This window comes from Desmodus rotundus, chromosome 13 (genome assembly GCF_022682495.2).
Source record: "Desmodus rotundus isolate HL8 chromosome 13, HLdesRot8A.1, whole genome shotgun sequence".
Lineage (NCBI taxonomy): Eukaryota > Metazoa > Chordata > Mammalia > Chiroptera > Phyllostomidae > Desmodus > Desmodus rotundus.
Genome location: NC_071399.1, coordinates 88,009,961 through 88,032,169, shown reverse-complemented (window position 1 = coordinate 88,032,169; position 22,209 = coordinate 88,009,961). Strand labels below are relative to the sequence as shown.

The window sequence follows — 22,209 nt, the reverse complement described above, 5'->3', positions numbered from 1 at the left end:
GAAGTCTTAAAAAAAGACTTGTACTAAATGTGTGATGTAACCCAAAGACTATTTATCAAAGCAACCACTTAGAGAAAAGAGCGACCACGCAGACCCCTCCATTTCTGACTTTCTGTAGAAGCCAGTGCCCAGCCCCCTCCCCTGTGCATCATGGAAGCCGCCGGGGTCAGTTTGGTGGTGCCGGTATGGGGTGTTTTCCGACTGTCGACGGGATAGCAGAACCTCTAAACTCGTTTCCCGAAACCTTTGGGGATATCGACAAATCTATTGTAATGAGCTAAATTCTGCTTCCCAAAATATGTCACCTGTTCATCTAATTTAATGATCTAAAATGGATGTTTCAGTTTGTTTATTGATGAGAGCTGTGACATAGTGCATGGAACGTATGATTGAAACGTGAAAACACAGGTCTGGGACGAAGAGAGACGCTAATCCAAACCCAAAGCTCTGCCAGTTATCACTTTTCATCCTGGGTAGGAAATGAACGGCTCTGAGCCTTAGTCCCTCATCTGCGGGAGGGAAGTGGAACCACTTAGCTTAGAGTCAGGCTGAACAAGGTGTTAGTTCTCTCACCCTTTCCATGGTCAAAACTCAGTAAACAGAAGCTATCATCAGTCCTGTCAAAGTTAGTATTAATAAAGTTTTCCCCTAAAATCGTCCACAGATTCTATAACAGGAATGTAATCAGCACAGCAAAAACAATAGAGGTATAAAATATTATTAAATATAGCAAATATCTTCTCTTTTTTGAAATAGGGGCTGGGGAATTATATTTTTTCTTTCACGTGGAACTGAAAGTTAAAAGTTTATAGGCTGTATAAAGGTAGATTCCATTAGATATTTTCTTTATTTTTTATATAGAGTATTTTTTGTTGGAGTTGATTAGTAAAAAAAAATGCTATTACGGTAATTTTCGGAGATGGGCACTTATTATTATTAATTATTGTTATTGGTGACAGTAATATCTTACATCTGTGAAAGCTTCGGCTGTTCCGAAGCGTTCTCACACACATTGTCTTCTTCAATCCTGTCAACATCCCCAGGAAGCAAGTGTGGCAGCCAGAACTGCAGTCTCACAGGCGAAAGCAATTTAGTGCAGAGACTAACAGGATTACCCAAGGTCATTACTGCGGAGGCAGAGTCAGGGTAAGATACCCAGGACTCCTGGCTCCCACTCTTCTGCTATTTCCATTCTTCTGCACTCACTTGATTTCGTTGGTAATTTCTTAAAACAGAAGAAGAAAAAAACCCACCAGCTGTCCTTATGTTTTTGGAGAGAAAGGGGGAGTGTTGGTGGGGAGCTGTGTCCCACCACCATGCAGGGCCTCCTACAGGCGAGAGAGGTAGGGCTTCTGCCTCCAGAAAGGGGTTCTCAGACCCCCGATTCAAATGACCCTTCTGGAGGGAGACTCTGGGCTGACAGCCTATCCTGGTGTCTGAATTTGGTTCTTTGCTGGCGGCTGAGAAAAGAGAGGGCAGCACCCCCAAATGATTCTGCTCCTCGAAGCACACCCGCTAGAGCCTGGGAGAATTGGCCCATGGTTTCTGCAGAAGGGCCGTTGCCAGGCTGTCTGAGATGGGATCCATTTGGTCCTTGTCATCTCGCAGCACTAACTGCAGCTGGAGAGGCCAGAGGACAAGAGCCACAGAAAGTCTTCTGGAAGAAAATAGCTTCTGAAGTGTTGGTCTTGCTATGTTTTTTCCCCTCTGTACTTCAATCCACGTTTCTGTGTTTCTCTGCTCAGAACTGTCCACTCTTCTTTCTCAGCACATTACGTCAGGAGATCCAAGTTCAAAGATTTAACACACACACCCACCCCCATACATGCCCACTGGTTCTTTGATATTTTGTAGTGGCAAGGAAGGGGTGGTACTGAGCAGTCATAACTAAGTGGCTTGGGATATTAATGGCTCTAAAATTTCATCAATTAACTTTTTAAAACTAGAGTATGAGAGTTCATGTGCTTCGAAAACTTTCACTTCAAAGGGTAGGTATTTGGCACTCAAACTGAAAGGCTTAGAACATGGCATCCCTTACGCCCGCCTCCTCCCTTTATTCCCAGGAGCATCCCAGGAGGGCAGAATACTCAATGTAAGACCTTGTTCCAAGGACCATATTATATAGGCTCCTAAATCTCTATCCTACTAATGGCTACCCATCTGCTTCTTTATCTTGAGTGAGAATGCAAAGGTTGTGTGTGTGTGGTGGCGGGGGGAGCAGTGTGCTGGGAAGGAAAAGAAAAGAAGAATTACTGTTATATCCTACCAGAAAGGGGGAGGGAAAAAGTGCTGGGAGGAACATAGTGAAGGGGAATTTTCAAATATAGTGAATTTGAGAGAGAGTAGTTATGAGAACAAAGAATGATTTGCATTTTCTTATTGATATAGGCATGGTGCCAAGATGCTGTGTGTACATTTATGGAACTTAAGCTCTAAGGGGCAAGAAAACCAAAATTACAATTCATTTTTAAGGCTAAGTAGAAATGAGGAGGCCTCCCTGACAGTAAATCACGGGAATAGATTTGGAGTCCTTATGGAACTTCCAGCAAGAGCAACGGCCATGAGGCAAGCAAGAACTTTGTGTGTTCACAGAACTGAAGGTTGGGTTTGGTCTGAGTGGGTACAGGAAGAGTGGGCCGTGATGAACTGGGGAGCTGGGTGAGGACCAGATCACAGACAATATTATAGATCATAGTCAAGGTTATGTGTTTAGGCTTTGTCTCTAGTAAACTGGGAAAGTGTTGAAAGATTTTACCCAAGGGAATGATATGATTGCTATATGCAGGATGTATTGAAATAAAGCAAGAGTGAAAACTGAGAGATTAGAAAGGAAATCCTCATAAGGTATTTGGATAAACTGATTGATGGTAGCTCAGACAAGGGTGCTGGCAGGTAGAGCAGTGGATGACCTTGAAGGCAGATGTCTCAGGGCTTTCTGATGAGCAGGATATGAGAAGTGTACATGAGAGAGTCTGCTTGGTTTTGGTTTGAAACTGCTGGTTGCATTTACTGAGATGGGAATGTAGTGGAATAAATAGTTTGCCTTGAACAAGTCGAGTTCCTATGAGAAATTTAAATAAAGGTGAGTCTAGTAGGAAGTTGGATATAGGAGCCTGAGGCTCAGAGAAGTTTGGACTGGAAACATACATTCGGGATGGTTCTTAGCCTGTAGATGGTTGACAGCCAAGGGAATGGATGAGACCAGGAAGAAGAAAGTAGGTGAGAGAGCTGTCCACTGCTGGGTACCTCAATGTATAGCAGCCTCAACATATAGCAGAGAAACATAATAGAGACAGGAGAGGAAGGAGTGCTCCGTAAAGGAGAGATTGATTACCCACGCTGAATATTGCTAAGGGGTTGAACGAATAGAATGAAGGTGAAAGCGACCATCAGTTTAGAGATATGAAGGTCATTGGTGAGAGATTTCAGGGTGGATGGGAGAAAGAGAGAGTAGAAAATTATAGAGACGTTTAACTTAGAAGGAATCCTAAAAATAGAGTGGTACTTGCTCCATTTTTGAATCCTAAAAATGGAGTTTACCAAGTTATTTGTCTTGAACAATTGTGGCAAGTATCAGTTTCTAACAAATTACCACGATCTTGGGGGCTTCAGACAACACATATCTATCCTTGTGTAGTCCTGGAGGCCATAAATCTGAAATCAGTTTAACGGGGTGAAAGTCAAGGTGCTGGCAGGCCCACACTCACTCTGGAGGCTGTAGAGAGGAGTGCCTTCCTGGTCTCTTCCATCTGCTGCTGGCGGCTGGCTCTCCTTGGTTTGCGGCCACATCACTCCAGTTTCAGCCTCTAAGGGCTCACTGCCTTTCTCTTCTTCTGAATGTGTCAGCTCTCTCTTTGCTCCTCTCTTGTAAGGTTGTGATTGAGTTTATTTTTATTTTGATTGATTGATTTATTTTTGCAGCAGGGAAATATTGGCTATTTTATTATGAATGATACCAAGCAGGATAAAGGGAAGCTAAGGCCCAAAAGCCTGGATTCTCTCTCCAATGGCTTATAGGTAACAGATTCTATAGGGCAAAGTCATAGACATCATGGGTTAGGGGTTTGGGGCTGTGCTGGGAGCTGATTGGTTGGAGGTGAGGTTAGGGGGGCCTGAGGACAGCTCTGAGATTTGCTCAGTGTCATCCCTGTTCTGTTTCATGGGAAAGCAGCCAGGGGGTGGTTCCACTGTAGGGCTCAGGAAATGAGACATCACTTAGGTCAAGATATTATCTTTAGTCCAGATCCTGTGACCTTTAGTCAGGTCCAGGCTACTGAGTTCTGCTGCTTCGGGGGCTGCTGATTCTCCGGGGGAGGAGCTAGGTCTCGGAGGGATACAACACTGAGGAAGCTGATTGCATTTCATCCAGGAGGATTTCCCCATCTCAAGATGCCTAACTTCATCATACCTGCAAATAGGCTGTTTCCTTTTAAGGTGACATTTACAGGTGCCAGGTATTCTTCAGGGCCGCTATTTGGCCTAGGACACTGGGCTAAGTCACAAGTTAATTCCCAAAACTCTGAAATTACTTGTTTGTGGAATTGATGATTAAGTTTATCACACTTTTTTATTCTAATACTTCTTGTAATATATGTGTCTCTACTAAAATATTTAAATGTAATGTGCCTTTTTCGTAATCATGATTAACTTCTAATGAATATTTTAGTTAACACATAAACATAACTTTCCAAGAAAGTTCAACTCATAGTTAACAACAGGAATAGAATTTTCTTAATTTACAGTACCATTATTGATACGAGGGTTAATCCTTATGTATTCTAAATAAATACAAAGTGAATGATTAAAATGAGTGAGATATTCAGGGTCTGGCACAAATAATGCCCCCCTTTTTTAATCTCAAAATCTTTTACTACAACATCGTAAGCATGACATTCTGTAACATAACGATATCACACTCAAGCACACCATGTGACATTTCAGGTGAAATGTTACATTAAAACCCTAAGTTTTGACACCCATACTATTACCCTACCGACCACACTCAACGGGGGCCTTCCTTCTGCCGCACCCTGTACAGGACAGTGTTGCTGTGCTGACTTTGGTGGTTCTAAATTTATTCCCATAGGCATTATTTAATGTCATATAACTCAGTTACGTTAGCATCTAGGTCATTTAATAAAATAATTTATCCGTGCATCAGCAAAGAGAACCATAATTTATACGTGTATGGTTTTAAGTAGATCCACACTTAAATGCCTATTTTTGGTGTTAGATGTGTTTAGAATTCTACTTGCATTGTCCTTAAATTGAGGTTAACTTCCACTCATCCTTGTCAGTTATTTGGGGCCTCATCCAAAATCATAACGCCCTGGGCCTGAATCTTATTTTGCCCTTTCCGTGAATCTGTCTATTCCCCCAAAGACTATCGTATGTGGTTTACCTTGGAGCCACCTGCACCTGGCACTTTTTAAAAATCCGGGCAACGTTGGCTTCTGGCTACTTTGTGCCACCATTCTTGACCTTGAGATGAAGCAGCTTTACCCGTATCTTGCTGTGTATAATGGTCACTTTTTTGCCCAAATTTTTATGGGAATAATAAGGATGCACATTACATATGGGTAGTACCTGAAATACCGTGTATCTGTTCCTGTTTTGTAATTATTTGTTACACAAAATTTCTTGTACCATAATATGTTCAAAAAATAAATGCTAACATTCTTTTATAATACAAAAAACAAGTATAATATAAATAAATAAAAATTGAATTCAAAATAAAAACAAAAGATTTTTTTCCTGAAAGTTTGGGCCAAAAATGTGGGTATACATTATACATGGCAAAATACGGTACTCACAACTTGCCCAGTTCTCTCCCCTGTTCTGGAGCTGTGCCTGCCCGCCCTCCCCGTCTCCTCTCATAGATGCACGATAAGAAAATTGAACTCCTGGGTAGCTATCCCTTGTAATTTAGCAGCTTTCAATAACGTAGAATTTTCATACAATCAAGGCTGATTTTTAAACAATAGTCCTTTGTGTATGTGCTTTTTTTCCAAAAAGCAAATTTCACTCACTTCACTGGCTTTGTTTTTAAAAAAATTAGCATGTTTTGGACAAATAATTCACACATATAAATGAAATCCACTGAAGCCAAATGCACTCCTTGTCTCCAGGGCCTCATGCCTAAAACAATTTCCAGACCTTTAAGGAAGGACTTTGAAATACTGTGAAATCAGGGAGAAACTATCACACAATATAATATATTTAATCTTGTGGTCCTTGCCCTAGCTGCCGCAGCCCAAGCAGGCCTCCAAGAGCCGGGAGGCGCCAGTGGCTAAGGCACTCTGCTTTGGGGCTGGGGTTAGGCTCCAGGCAAGCAGACTGGTCCAGAAGCCCAAGTCCCAGTCCCAGGTCCACCATTCACTCACTACACGCCACTGGCCAAATCATTCCACTTCTCTGGTTTCTCACTTTCCTCATTCTTAAAATGATGCCATTGAACTAGGTAATCTGTCAGCTACCTTGCTTTAAAAAAAAGTTTTAGGCATTAAACTCTCTCATTAACAAAGATCATTAAATCATCCTCTAAATGAAAATGTAGCATAATTACCATTTGAAGGTGGTACAAACGTAGTGTTTCCTGCTGAGGAAGAGCCGGAGTGACGCCCATTTCCCAGATATTGATCAGAAATTGTTTTTGCCTACTGTCTCCACACACATTTTTCCATTTGACTAATTTTAAAAACCTTATTTCCAGCATCTCTTTAGCTTCAAAGCTCTTCGCTTTAATTGTAGCCAGAGACAAAGTAGAGGGAGGCCCCCTTAGGTCAATGTGGCGTTGCCTGTACCAACACTTTAATCATCGCGCCCATCATTAGATGCGATGTACTCACCACTGGATGAAGTGGGGTTCCTGGAAACATAAATTGCATCTGCTGGGCAAGCATTGCTGCTGCAGTTTTTTGCTGGATCAAATTGTTCCTCCCGTTAATTTCTAGTTGAGTTTTCAAGTGGGTAGGAGGGTGCAGATACTTGCAGTTCTCTCTCGAACAACGACCCTGTGAAAGGAACGCAGTGGTTCAGCATTGTTATCAGTAGCCTCCACCTCTACTGTCACCCTTTTCTCAGTCACGCTATACGTGCAAAGGCAAGGATCCCGTGTGTGTGTGTGTCTGTGTGTGTGTGCACACGCATGTGTTGGAACATAGAGCAGAGCTGAAACCTACCAGGAGTGAATCGGGCACGAGGTGACTATCAGCTTTGCTCAAACCTGTTGAGTAGAGGAGCTTCCTGAGATTGGTTGTTGTTGCTTTTGACGGAGTCCGTCTCTGACAGCGGACTGTGAAGACATGTGACTACTTAGCGTAAGGACAGACCTTCCTCCTAGGCCGTGTGGAGGGCCATCGGAGGGGCCTGTTTATCGTGACTTCTCAAAAGGAGGCTTCGAACCTGCTCGGTGTTGGTCTGTGCATGCTAGTGTGATGACAAAGCAGGAAGGACAATAAGAACCTCTTGAAGTGTGTGTTTCAGATTGGCCGAACACACCGCTAAATCAAACTACTGAAGAGGAGGCAGTGGTAGTGTAGGAGTGGCCTCTTCTCAGTCATAGAGGCAGAGGTGAAATTTCCAGACGTAAACTCAGATAATCATTCACAACCGATGGGTTTGGTGCACGAAAGCCTCTACCCCATGTTCTTGCCCCAGTCCCATGACAGCTGTATCAAATCTAATGTCGTGATATGACATAGTGAAGAATGTTTATGGCTAAAGTAACATTTGGGCATTAAAGTTGGTAAAGCAAAAAAATAAAATTAGGTGGCACCGTGCATAAAACCAGTCTTGAAGAGTTTTGCAAATGGTACTGTTTATACTGAAGTCCCAAGTTTTCAAAACTACCAATTGAGAGAATCATGTTGATGTGCGAATTCTGCAATTTCTGGAGACAGAATAGCTAACTGTGTTCACCAGTATGGGTATTACCATTCCCTAAAGAATTAGTCTGTTTGCAACCAAGAAAGAGAGAATATGGGCTTGTTTACCAGATACAAAAATAATTTTAACAAGCAAGCTGGGTGGATCTGGGGATACAAATTTGTTTACAGTCATCCTAATTCTAAACAGCTGGAGTTCTCACTCTGCTTCCCGCTAATCTGAGCTGCACTTTTGGCAGCGTGGGCTCCCTCTGGAGTGTGGATCTCCCTGAGGGAGGACAGACTCTCCCAGGCTCAGTCCTGGTGGTCTGTGCTCATCAGCTGACCTTGCCCTGAGGCACCGCTGTTAGCGGCATTAGAGATGGTGTCGCGCTCTGCAGGGAGGACACAGGGGCGGGTACTGGGCACATCAGAAGGCACCAGTTCTGTTTCTGCTAATGAAATTCTGTAACAATGGGCAAAGCCATCACGTCTCCTTAGTCTCAAGTTTAAGTTGAGATGTGCCATTGAGCCTTCTACGGGTCAGCCTTCTATGGAGGCCTGTTGTAAAGATACAGGTCAAGTGGAACCATAATTAAAGAGAGTCTACATCAGAGCAGTCGAGGAATCTTTCTCTTTCTCTTTCCATCTACTTTGCTCTGCAAGTTTTGGGATAAAGTTTTTATCCTAACTGTACTTCGCTCCCTGTTTTGTGACATCCCAGGGTCCCTCTGGCCCTCCCAACTTGCTTCAGGCATCTCTTATTTCACCTCCCTTTCTGCCCTCCCTTATACTTGCTTTAGTCTCTCAGTTTGCTAAAGTCAAATCTCCAAGAAAGTATTCAGTACCTGCTCCTACAACACAGGTGTGTGACCTGTTTTCGGATTGGCTGCCTTTATGTCAGGTGCTCAGATACACATGATGGGAGATGGGCATGGGATATAAGGCAGGGCCAGGGACAATTAAACAGAATGACATTTCTCATACAGAGTCGAAGCCACCCCAGGCTTCTCTGTGACAATGTCAATTCAAACTCCCCTTAGTCACAACCCCTTCACTTGGAAGCTGACCCCAGGGAGGCTCATGTATTCAAGGTCCACTTATAGGCCAATGTGCACAAAGGTAGAGGTGGCCCTAATGGGGGGTCCTGGGAAAGCACAGCCACACAGAATAGAGATGGACTTTGTGAACCATTCACGTCTCTTCCAGTTTGGCTATTCAGCTTTGCTCATTCAGATAACTGTCTGTTTGACCACTTGCCTTCTAGTATAAGGCTTTGTAGCTGTGTATGAAAATGTAGGCCAGACAAAATGTGGTTTTCTTGTCAATTCTGTTATCTCTTGATAAAACTGGGACTCTTGAGGAACTGTATAAACTATTTTCAGCCAATAGAACATAATTTACAATATCAAATTAGTAATTTATTGGTGGATTTGTTTTTTTTTTCATGAGAATGAATGTAATTTCCTAGTGTTCTTACTTACACACCTGCGGTTAGGTATATTATCAGTCACCCACGTGCCAGACAATTTATACATGGCTATCTCATTTGCTCCTGAAAGTAGCTGTGATGGTCCTTATTTTGCAAAATGGGCTCAGAAAGATGAAGGAACTTTCCTAAGATCATATAAATGGTAAATGATAGATCTGGATTCTAAACCCAGGTCTACTAGACTCACGTCAGTATACCAAACTGTTTATTAGCAATGGTTAAAACCCAGGGGGGATAAAAATCTAGCATGATTCTCCATAATATAATAGAAGGCACAACACAATTTAAAACATAACAAAATATATATGAGGATTTGGGAATGAAGAAAGATCACTCGCCTGGGTCTATGCATTGGTGGAAGAGAGAAGAGTGGATAAACCCACAGGCTCAGAGGCAGATGACTGGGCACCTGGCTTTGGCTCTGCCCGTTTCTAAATCTGAGCCAGTTACGTGGATTTCTTATACCTCCGTTTTTTCATCTGCACAATGCAAATAATCATTGTGTTTCCCACTAAGGTCTGTTGTAGGGTTTTATGAGTTAATACACACACACGGTTTGGAAAAAGTGCTTGGCCAATCAATAGTAGACACGAAGGAAGTGTTGTTAACATTACCAAAGAAAGAAAAACAAGTGTATATGACATTTTGTTTACAGTAAGGGCAAAATAACAAGTTTAGCTGTATTTTGATTGGCTTTTTGATTCCTTTATAAAATAAACTTTCACTTCAAAACATGACAAAAACTACTTAATTACTTATCCAAGTGTCTTATATTTAACATCATTTTCAACTCTACAGGGTGTTTTTGTAAGTGCCCATATTTAAAGAGACAGCCCTGAACCACAGTTCAACCTGGTGTTAATATTTTGAAGTGTGTTGCACCATGATGTCTAAGCATGTTCATTCCAGCACCAGGAAGCTCCAGGCAGCGGAACTGCAGTAAGGGATCTGATAGGACTCTAAGCTGCTAAAGGAAAAGCTACTGTCAGAATGTAACAAGCTATCTAACACGGTAAACAATTTGTAAGGGAGTCTTTCTGAAGGTGTGAGATTTGCCAGGATGCACATCATCACAGAAAACCTGTTGATTATCAAAGCAAGTTGTCATAGCTGAATGGGAGAGGGCAGTGCACACAAGTGTAAAGCATCTTTGCACATCACGGCGATACAAAACAGAAGTGTCAAGAGTGCCTCCCAATTTCAGTCCAAGACATAAAGATAAAAATGTCTTGGGAACATCTTCCTGGGGCTGCTAGGATTGTTTTCTCTTTTATTTGAACATTTCCTCCCTTGTAGCCCTTGGTTGAACACTGTTTCCGGAGAGATAAAAGAGGTGTAGGGTCCAGCCCTTAGAGAAGGGGACCGGCACAACTGCTGTGGGATGGAGAGGGGCGGGCCACTCCAGAGTCCTTGTGCAGAGTCTTGAGGAACTGGGAGGTAGGAGCCCGGGGCGGAGGGAAGCCCAGGGAGGTAGGCTCACCGGGGAACTAATCTGTGGACTGTAGCTCTGGAGTCCTGTAGGCCGGCTCAGGCTCTTAGCTCACCCCTGGTTGGACACACCAGGCGTAGAGAGAGCAAGTGGTTTTGATCACACTTACCACTGTTCTTGGTGTACAGTACTTCCAGGCAAGGGTCTTATTCATTCATTTCATCCACAAATATTTACTGAAGTCCTACTGTGTGCCAGGCATTGTGCTAAGTGCTAGTTAACCAAAGGTGAGCCAACAGAAGAGATGCTGCCCCCCGTCCTGAAGCCTGCAGTCTAGCAGTCTAGTGGTGAAGGCGGATGTTAGCCAAACAAGACAGAAACGTGTATGCTTCCAAACTGAGACACGTGTTCTGGGGGAGAATGCTGGGAGGGAATGGTGGGGGAGGGTCCGAAGTGAGGCTTAGTGAGTCAAGGGAAGGCTCTGAAGAAGGGACGTTTAAACTGAGACCTGACGGCTGAGGATGAATTTGGGAAAGTAGTAAGTGGCAGCAGAAGTGTGTGTGTGTGTATGTGTGTGTGTCTGTGTGTGTGTGGAGGGGGAGAACACAGAATGAGAACAAAGCGAAGGAACGTACCATCTGGGGACTTTTTCAGAGTTTCTCAGGGATGGAGGACAGAGCGGGTGGGTCGGTGTGGAGGGAATGGTAAGAGAAGAAACAGAGAGGAGGAGACTGGAGCTAGATGCCAAATAACTTTGAGAGTGAAGTCAAAAGTTATGGGTTTTACTGCCGTTGTACATTTACAAGCAGGAGACTATTAAGGTCAGGTTTATGTTTTGTGCCACAGGTAAACTTTTACCCTGGTTATTAGATTTCATATCTCTAATTTTATTATAGTTTACATTTTTTGGAGACTGCTTATTTAAAAAATCACAAAATTCGGAGTTTACACAGTATCGGTGCTATTTATTCTACCTCCAAAGATAAGCTCCATTCCAGGAATATTTAGATTAGGGAGGATGGTTAGAAACAAGTGAAAATTTAAGGCTGAATTAAGTTTATTAAAATGAGCAACCGTGGAAAATCCTAATTCAGAGTTCCCATGTTGATTCTCAACACGACGAAGAAAGATGCTGAATCACTGTAATACATACTTGGCAGAACAACGGATTGGAGCTATCAGAATTACACGGCCATTATACGGCGTGAGATAGAATAAACGCAGCTTTGGCTAAGAAAAGATTTCGGAATCAGGTCGGTGCAAGACACAGAAAGCATAATTGGAACATGAGATATTCTAATTGCTTCTTTTAAAACAAGTAATTTTTAGAATCTTTTCCTAGTACGCTCCTAATTGAAAAAGTCAATTAAAATAGGGGAGGAAAAGAGAAAACATTAATTAGGAGATTGTTAAAGGGGTTAACCATAGGAGTTTTTGCCCATAGGAACAGCCAATAGACAACTCTGTCCCATTTGTTTTCCGTGGGAAAAAGCAACGGATTTCATATGATGTAGGATTGGAACAGTCAATGGGTCTCTGCTGTATGGATTACTTGGGAATAGCCTGACTTGTGTCTTGGTGTGGGCCGCGTCATCGATCAGCAGACGCTGAGAAGGCCCTTGTGGGAGGTGAGAGTTCCGGCTGATGGCCAGGGTCATAGCCTGGCCCACTGAACTCTGCCTCTTTCGTTTGGGTCTCGGCCACTCCCTGCTCTCCACAGGTGCTGGTGGTTTCCAGAGAGCTGCCTCTGATGGTCAAGGGCAGGTGGTCCATGTTCTGGAAGCACCCTGCAGGGACACTGAGTCTAGGGGCCAGCCCTGCACCCTGAGAAAGCCATGGAAAAGCCACGAAGAACCTCTCTGATTTCCTCGCGGGAAAAAGGGTCCGGTCTCTGGACCTGGGCTTCTTGGGTGGAAATACAGCTCTGCTGGGGGCACCTGTGGCCTCCAGCTGCCCAATTTGTAAGGTGAAGGTAACAAGAGTCCCTACCTCATAGACTTTTGGTAAGGACTGAGAGTTATCCCACAGAAAGTGCTGGAACAGTCCCTGGCCCTCTGTAAGTACCAGCATCCTCCTCCTCCTCCTCATTGTTACTATGACTGTCCACACCTCCTCTGCATGGTAGATAAAAGGACATGGTATTAAAAACAACCTTCCTAAAGTCAGCTCAGTTGCTCTAGCACTGTGCTGCCCTCTGGCCTCTCTGCTGAGCTCCGTGCCCCTGCATTGTGCTTGCGCTCACCGTCAACGCCAGCACCGGCCTTTCCCTCTTCAGAAGGGCCTCAGATCTGCTTTTCTTTGATATCTTTCCTGCTGACACTTGCCATGGCTGATGAGCATGGCGTGACTCATCCGGACTTTAAAGCAGCTACAGATTATGGTGGGAAAACCCTGGAATCCTGGTGGCAGCTTCATTCCAAAAGGGTCGTGTGAACTTTTACAAATAATTTATGAGAGTCAGTGCCTCAGTTTTCTCATCTGTCCAAGGGGGTCATTACATTCCCACATCTCCACTCCTTTTGATGGTTGTGAGAGCCCAAGAGACAGTGAAAGTTGTTCTGAAGGAAAACAAAACAAAACAATTTGCTCTACCTGGTCTAGCAGGGCTGACCAACCTTTTGGCATCACTGGGCCACATTGGAGGAAGAAGAGTTGTCTTGGGCCACACATTGAATACATTGCAATATGTAATCACAAAAAAAATCTTATACTGTTTTAAGTAAATTTACAATTTTGTGTTGGGCCTCATTGACAGCCATCCTGGGCCGCAGGCCCAGTTGGACACCCCGGATCCCATGTATAGGTAACCCAACAGCTACAGTAAGAGGTGCCGCCAGGGTTCCATGCTGGCGATAATCCCGACAGGTTCTGAGCATTGTGGGAAGGCTGCATGGGGACGTGTATCAACAGAAGTGGCCAATTAAGTCAAAAATGATGAAGTCGACGAGGATTTATTAAGTGCGTACAGTGTGCACAGGTGGAAAGCGAGATACTCAATCGTGCAGACCACTTTTGGGGTCCTGGGGACGTGTGCATTGTTGAGCAGACTTTTCTAAGTGACCGAAGTAGCTGGGTGACTCCAGGTGACTCAGATGTTCAGTGTCAGTGTCTCGATAGTTTCAAACTCTCTCGAGGCTTTTGAAGCAGGAAAAAACAATGAAGGCCCTGACTGGAGTAGGTGAGCAGATTTATTTTGGTTCATCATTTTTATGGGTCTAAGTCAGGTGGCAAAGGCCAAGTTTAAAATTTGGCCTGAATCTTCTCTTCCTTCTCCAGCACATTTCTGGAAGGACGAGGGCAAGGCAAAGGGCAGGCAAATGGAATGGTTATTTGCATTAGGGCTTCACTGACAACATTACCTAAGGAACTGAGATAGCTGTACTCTAAGGCAAGTGGCGGGTTAAGATTTTAGGCTTCTTTTGAATTTTCATAAACTAATTGAACCACATGAGCTATTTGTGTTATTAGTTCCAACTACATAATATAGCAAATAAAATTCAACCCCATAAGGGCATGAGAATTAGAGGAAACCGTGGATTCAGAGAATCATTACCAGCAAATAAATGATAACCAGAACTTCCATAAAATGGAACAATTGCCCATTTCATCAATATTATCTACGAATTTATAATAAGCCCTTTCTGTTTATTAGTAATTTAGTTCAATCTGTATTACAATTCATCCTTTATGCAATTCTTCTCTGTTAAAAGCATAAAATGTGCCTATTAAGGATATAAAAAGGAAATGTTTACAATCTCCTTTCCGGGGCGTGTTCCTTTTGCTCTGTTGTTTCAATGGTTCAGAGGAAATGCATTGGAAAACATAAGGAAGACTGGAGAAGCTGTTGGATGGGAACAGTAGGAAAAATCACAGAGGTTGGTGGGCAGTTACAATACCCAGCTTCACCCACCACCAATCTTTGCACGAGCAGGAGTTTAGGGGAGGATAAGAAAACGTGTGGGTCAGGTAGTGCACATGGATGGCCCAAAACAGAACAGAAACCGGAGTTGAGTTTTCATTTCTTCCCCAGAAAACCATAGGAATGGGAGTGATCTACCATTCACTGCCACACATGCTGGGGGGCGGGGGGACGCCCAGGATTGTCCCCCCAAGTGCTAGGGCTTTTAACTTCTGCAGAGGGAGCACATGCGTCTGAGCCTTCCCCTCTCTAGGTTTGCATTTAGGGCAGCCTGTTGTCACGGTTGAGGAGAGGCGGGAAACCCCGGGGCCAGCCGCAGCGCTGGGTGAATAGCTGCGTGACTCATTCATCACTGTGCCAGGGCCACTGCCCCTGTGCTTCCAGCACGGCTGGCTTCTGCTGTTGAGACCTAATTTTGTGACCATTTCAAACAGGTGAGACATAAAATTAATAAACGGGAAAGAGAAGCTAAGAGGGTCAATTGTTTGTAGTTTGCCATTTCAAAGCATGTTTAAATCTTTTTTTTTTTTTAATGGATTTTGGTTGCTTAGGCAGTTTTAGTTTCTATCCCACTTGTGTCTGACGTTTTTGGAAAGAGCCGTTTGTCAATGTAAGGGGCTAAGCCCCATCTACACTGGGAAGGATTATCCACCCTGTTACCTTTATATGTTTACTAAAAATGTGTCCGTTAAGAGAAATCAGTGAGACCAAAAATAGTCCCTGTGTTCTCCAGAGATTTAAGGAAACTAATTTCGGGACATTGGATGCTTCCTTTGGAAGTAATTTTCTTTGACTAGAAGTAAATGTCTTCTGAGACACGGAGGTTCGTTGGTTGGTGTGCGTCCTGAGGATGCACCAACGCAACCCGGAACCAGCCTCGTGGCCACTTGGCTTCAGAGGGTCTGGATTTCCTAACATCACATTCCCAAATGTGAGCATCGCCAGGGCCAGGGGTGGACCAGAAGCTCTGCGAAATATGAGTATCTCAGCAGCAGGAATTTTCCTATAGGGGAGGGCGAGCCTTTCTAGCCTGTGTCTTATAATGCTTCACAAAGCCCACGGGAGAGAGACCCTTTCGTGATGCGCACTCAGCACCGTTAGAAAATGTTCCCCTTTCTTTCCTCCAGCAAATATTTATTGAGCCCCTTCCATGGGCCAAGCCCTGTGATATTCAATAGGCAATTACAACAGGAAGTAATCAATGTGATAATGGGGGATTCGGGTTGCTGTATGGACGCATTGCTGGGGTGAGGGGTGACTCCAGAGGAAGGGACAGTTCACGTTTACACAGAAACCTTCATTAGATTATCTAGTTGGAGACATGTGGAGGGAGGAGGGTGGGGAGTGAGAGTTAGCACTTTGGAAAATTAAGCCAAGCCAGGCTCATTCACAACCACTCTGTGGAGGTTAAATTCCTGACACCTTCTAAGCCTTCCAATGCAGCACCGGGAACCACGCTTGGGAATAAATGCTGAGTAAATATTGGCGGCTCTTTTTATGATGGTCAGTTGTTAGCAATTCCAGAAGCTGCTCTTTTTCTAAGTAAGTGAGGTTTATCCAAAGACACAAAAGCTTACTATGCATCTTTGGTTATTGTAGAGTCTTCTTCAGTCTGATCTGAAAACCAGGTGGCGAACCACCTACCCTCGTGCAGGGCTTCCTGGAATTGGGACACAAGTAGACAATCTGTCTTAAAGTCTGACATTTAGTGGCTATGCTCCTAGACAGCTGTGCTATTTGTCAAAATAATGGAAATACCATTTTTAAAGAGCCGCTGTCCCAAGTCTGTCACGTGTCAGTGTTTTTCCTACTTCTCTGGTCACTGTAACCCTTTCTCCCAAATCTGACCATTTCGCCTCCTGGATCCCAGGAATCCAAGGGTTAAGTCTGGCACCGCAGGCAATCTCCCCCCCAACCCCCATCCCAGCTCTGGTGCATTCCAATGGGCTGCCCACCTGAGAGGTATTTGTATGAAAATATTTTGCATATCACATCTGATTACAAATACAATTATGACAAATCCAGAGTGCCCTGGTTGTTGGTGTCAAGTTGGGAAGGCTTCTGGGAGGAGGTGGGCAAAGAGGTTGGTGATGTAGGGATTGGAGCATGGGGAAGAGGTGGGCAAGGAGGGGAGGGAGATTGGGAAAAATACCAGGAAAACAAGGACAAAAGGGTGAAGAAGCAACTGGAAGAAGATGGAAAGCTAGAGTATCTTTTAAAAAGTGCATTCATTTTTAGTAACGTAGGAAAGAACAATCCTTTCAGGCCGGTTTGACCACTTGGTGGCTTGGGACTGACCTGCAAACTGAACTGCAGCAGGAGGACACTGCACTTTGTTCAGGAAAAAACAGCTGGGGGAGGGGGTGTTGGGCGTGGCACCTTGCATGGCTGCCTGGGGGTTTGCGCACTGCTTGGAGGAGGGTGAGCTGAGCTGCATCACCGTGGAGGAGGTGTGGGGCTTAACCACGTGTCTCTCCTGGGGGCAGGAGCTGCAGGCCTGCCTTCCTTTAGTCAACACACAGTTTTGGAGCATCTGCTCTGGGCCAGAAACTGGGATGGAATTGCACATGGGGCACTACGACGCAGTCCTTCCGTCCATAAAGATAACTAAGACATATAATAGGGGTCCCATCCTGTACTAGGCAGTTCCTAAGTGCTTTTTGTAGATCATAGTCGAATCTGCAGCGCAAGATCTTAACAGAGGTACTGTGAATATTCTCATTTTATGAGAGAAAAAGAGAGCCACAGAGAGGGAAAACAGCTTCCCAGAGTTGCACAGGCAGTGAGTGGCAGGGCTGGGTGTCCAACACGGGCAGAACGGCTGCAGAGCCTGTGCCCTGGCCCCCTGCAGAGCTGTCATCAAGGAGCTTGAAATCCAGTGGAACGCTGGCATCACGCCTTGAAAAACATTCTTTCCGCACAGTATCCTATTATAGCTTCACAACATTCTTGTAATATGTTATCCCAATTTAAAGGTAGGGAAAATGAAGCTCCGGGGGATTTGAAGGTACTTCCCAAGGCCATGCTGTCAAAGTCAACCCGGGCTAAATGATGCTCCCCCATTACTGAAAAGCGTGCTCACACCGCTGCCCCTTGTGGTCAGTGGGAGAAGCTGTGGGGAACAGACTTTTGTCCTGGTTTGTGAAAGATGGGTAGCCTTGTGTGATAGCCAATGTGAGGGAGGTGACACTGGATGGTGGGTGTTAGGGGTTGAATTGTGTCTTTCTGGAAAGATGTATTGATGTCTTCAGCCCCAGTTCTTTTGAATAGGGTATTTACGGAGGTCACTAATTTAAGATGAGGTCATTGGGGCAGATGCTACTCCAGTGTGACTGGTGTCCTTATGAAAAGGAGAAATTCAGACACAGGGACAGACACGCACAGAGGGAAGACGATGTGAAGAGACACAGAGAAAAGATGGCCACGTCTAAGCCAAGGAACACCTGATGCAGCCGGAGCCTGGAACGGATCCTTCCGAGGGAACAGGGTCCTGCTGACACCTCGATTTCAGACTTCTAGCCCCCCACCCCCCACTGTTTGAGGATAAACTTCCGTTGTTCCAAGTCACCAGAACAACTTGTGGTACTTGTTATAGCAGCCCTTGGAAACTAATACAGTCACCTATAAAACATGCTAGATCACGTGTTCTATTTCCCCCCCGTGAGATTGGAGGCTACACCAGCAAAACACTAGGCTATCTTCTAACATACAGATTTGGTTCTGTGAATACATGTTCTAATTTTTTCATGACCTTAGCTAATAAGCTCCTTCTGTCTGATCAAAAACAAACTGTAACAACTCTTAAATCCTTAACAAGTACAAAGATTTTCTACAAATGAAACTAGTAGGCTTAAATTCTATCAGATTTTTCACAGGGAAGATTTAATGGGAGAGATTTATTTTAGCCAAAGACAAAATGGTTCACTAAAGAACTCATTAGTAATGCATAAAGGCCTACTGAGTCTCTGAAGATCCATTTTCAAAGAGAAATGTTGGGATAATTTTTATATCCTGATTACAGAGGAAAACTTGATAAAAATCGTCCTTGGTATTAAAATTGCACAGCGAGGGGGTGGGAATCATTCAGTCAAGCAGTAGGGAAGGAAGTCAAAGGAAATGTGTAAATTTGGCCCACAGTTTGAAGTTGCTTTTACAAAGGTCAATAGGCCTTTCAGTGTCCTCACTCATGAAGCCACCTTCACGGCAAGTGATGCATCAAGGAAAAGGGTAGAGAGGAGGGGACAGAGAAGAGGCCTGCTGCCTGGTTGCCCATAACTCCACCATTCCCACCACTTCACCTGTTCATTCTTTCCCTGGTCCCAGGGCAGGTCCTAAACCGAGGTGGGGTCTCTGCCCCTGGCTGATCCAAACTCAGTACGTCTGGTTTTGATGCAGGTGGCCGCTCTGACCCAAGCTCCAAACTTCTGCCTTTGTCTTGACCTTGTACACCCACTGAGTGTCTCAGTTCTTATGTTTTAGGGTACCACAGGGCTTGTTATTTCACCTCCAAGTTTAAGGTCTGAGATTCTGCCATCCTCCGGGCTCCTTCCTAGATCAGAGCTCTGCTGGGCCTCTACATCTGGAAGAGCCCGCCCACTGGGCCCTGTGGCCCCAGGGACAGCTGCTGCCCACCCACAGCCTCGCCAGGGACCATCTTCCTGGACTTGCCCTCATTGTCACCCACTCTCAGCAGACACCCCACTGACTTTGCTCAGGCTTCCTGTGGTTGAACATTTCACCAACATGAACCTCGGAGGGCGAGACTCTGAGACAGCTCTCGTGGGCTCAGCATCTCTTGGATCCAATCTGCAGAATTAACTCCAGACTCTGGGGTCCCTTTAGTCAGATCCAGCCAAGCACCGAGATAAGACCTTACTCCATGTGCCTCTTAGGACCTCCCCATGAACTGTGGAAGAAGTATTTTCTCTCAGCAACCCCCAAATATTCCCCATTCATCGCCACTGGTTGGATACTTAAGTTCCCGATAGCTCAGAAACTACTAGTCAAATTTATTTGTAAATTGAATCGATCCATGACTATATACTCCACTATTTGTTTTTAAAAAGAGAGAATTACATATATGGTAATAATACTTAGAAATATTTATTGTGTGTCCATAAATATTGATATTATTATTATTGATTCCTTATTAGTATATATGTGCTAGGCACGGTGCTAAGTGTTTTGCATGCACTGTCTCAGGCAAACTTATGAGAAAGGGAGGCACCACCAATATCTCCATTGGCTACATGGGAGAACTGATACCTGGGGAGATTAACGACCTTGTCCCTGGTCATATAAGTAGCAAGAGGTGGAGGAAGGATTTCAACCCAGGCAATGTGACCCCTAAGCCACTGCTTTTAATCATTGTACTTCTTTTACGTGATCATATAATTATAAAAATGTCATTTATTAAATGCTGTGATGTGCCAAGCTTGGTGCTATGTACTTTACGAGAATGATCGTGTTGGTGTTCATTATAAACCTCTGGGATAGGTCTTATTTTTATCCCTATTTTTCCAATATGGAAACCAAGGCTCAGACAGGTTAAATAACTTGCCCAAGGTCACACAGCTTGTCAGGGGAAGATCCAAGATTTCAATTTATTCAGCCTGGCTCAGCCAAAATCGCCACACTCAGAGAATATAAATTATTGATTGCTACCATATGTCTGGTATTACGCTAGGCCCAAGTGGATACAAAGATGAAAAATAAATCGTTCCTTATCTTTGAGAAACCTAGATACATAGATCTGCAATGTATATGAACGTGGCTGGTAGTAATAAGTAATATTTAAGTCAAGTCTAATATTAGCCAGAGGATCCATGTAAAGTTCCATGAATCATACAGTTTTATGAATCCTATTAAGTGATTGAGTCCATTTTATAAATATGGTGGAATGTTAACACATCAAACTAATAATTGATGGGAACAACCAAAGTAGGCCCCTCCCAGCTCATCTCCAGGTATCAGGGCACAAGGAGGCAGTGCTAACAGCCCTCGGAACTACCCTGTAAGCCTTCAAATCTGTACGAGAGGCCCCTGGATTTCAGGGGCATAAATGGGTTACATATCTGTCTAACTACAGCTTCCGAATGATGCGGGTACGTGTTAGGTGTATACCTGTGCTTTGCCCATTGAAGAGCCCTAAAGCTTCAGTTTCCTCAGGAAGAGCAGGGTGGGGGTGGGGAACTCTCTTCCTCCCTTAGACGACCCCGGTGTGAAACATCTTCCTGTCCTGGGCGCGTGGGCGTCTGCCACACTGTGGGACTCCCTGGGAGGGCATGCAGGGTTGAGCCGTCTTGGTGGACCAGTATTTTGTTCATTCTTATCTGCTCAGTTTCACCTGGTCACTTCTGTGATCAATAAGGATGATGGGGAAAGGGCGAAGCAAGCAGTTCCTGCTTCCAGGGCACAGTGTCTTAGGCTTGGGGCTTCTTCTCTTACACAGCCTCATGTCTCCCACGTGGAGTTGCCTGGTCCTGATACACGTCCACTCCACGTGGGGCACCTTCCCTCACTTTTCATTCCCGCTGCCCCGTCAGGCCTGTGTGAGCCATGGATGTGGCCTGAGGCCGACAACAAACCCCTCATCAGGCTCCCCACCTGCAGCACGCTGCCCTTCATTCACTCAACAAACATTTGTTGCGTATCTACTAAGAGCCAGGAAGTGTTCTAGGAACAGGGGTTGTATCTGTAACACAATTCACAAGTACCCTGTCGTCATGGAACTTAGCTTCTGGTTAGAGCAGACAGGCAGTGAGTATTATGAATCGGTTAACGAGAATGTGCCAAGTTCTCTGGGGAAGAAGGAGTGCGATAAGTGGACCGAGGAGTGCTGTAGGCAGGGTCCCCCTTACTGACAAGGTAAGTTCGGAGCAGAGGTTTGAAGCCGGTCAAGAGGTAGGCATGGCCTGTATCTGGAAGAAGCACATTCCAGGTGGAGAGAACAACCAGTACCACCACCCCAAGGAGGAGGCATGCGGGGCATATCTAAGGCCAGCGGACCTGGGCACCTTGAGCCAGGGCAGGAAGAAGAGGTCAGAGAAGTAACAGGCTTGATCACGCAGGACCGTGTGGGCCATTGTAAGGACGACTTTTTCACTTGGAAAGAAATGGGATTCTGAGCACATAAGTGACATTTTAGGCAGCTTTCCCTGGCTGCTACGTTGAGAACAGAGAGTAGGGGCCAGAGTAGGCACGGGGAGACCAGTTATGCTGTGGCTGCAGTCGGGGGAGGGGCCAGGGTGGCTCAGACAGGGCTGGTGGCAGTAGAGGTGGTGAGAAGAAGTAGGTTCTGGAGATATTTTGAGGGTAGGCCCCACAGGAGGTCTGACACACCAGACATGAGGGGTGATGGAGGTCAGTCAAGGAGGACAGTGGAACTTTAGGAAGGCAGAACTGACATTCACGTGGGGGCAGAAGGCACGGTTCACGTAGGTCTGCGGGAAATGGCAGGAGGTGTGTTTGGAACACATTGAGTTTGAGGTGCCTATAACATGTC

At 44.8% G+C, this 22,209-nt stretch overlaps 1 protein-coding gene across 9 annotated transcripts in view; it reads right to left on the bottom strand.

Annotated features, from left to right (window-relative positions):
* Positions 1–22,209, bottom strand: part of MBNL2 (muscleblind like splicing regulator 2) — a 148,591-nt gene that overhangs the window by 44,913 nt on the left and 81,469 nt on the right. For all 9 annotated transcript variants that reach the window (XM_024568648.3, XM_045201326.2, XM_024568664.3 and 6 more), the window contains one exon: positions 6,849–7,013. In XM_024568648.3, coding sequence (XP_024424416.1) covers positions 6,849–7,013 — 165 coding nt within the window. The remainder of the gene's footprint in view (positions 1–6,848; positions 7,014–22,209) is intronic.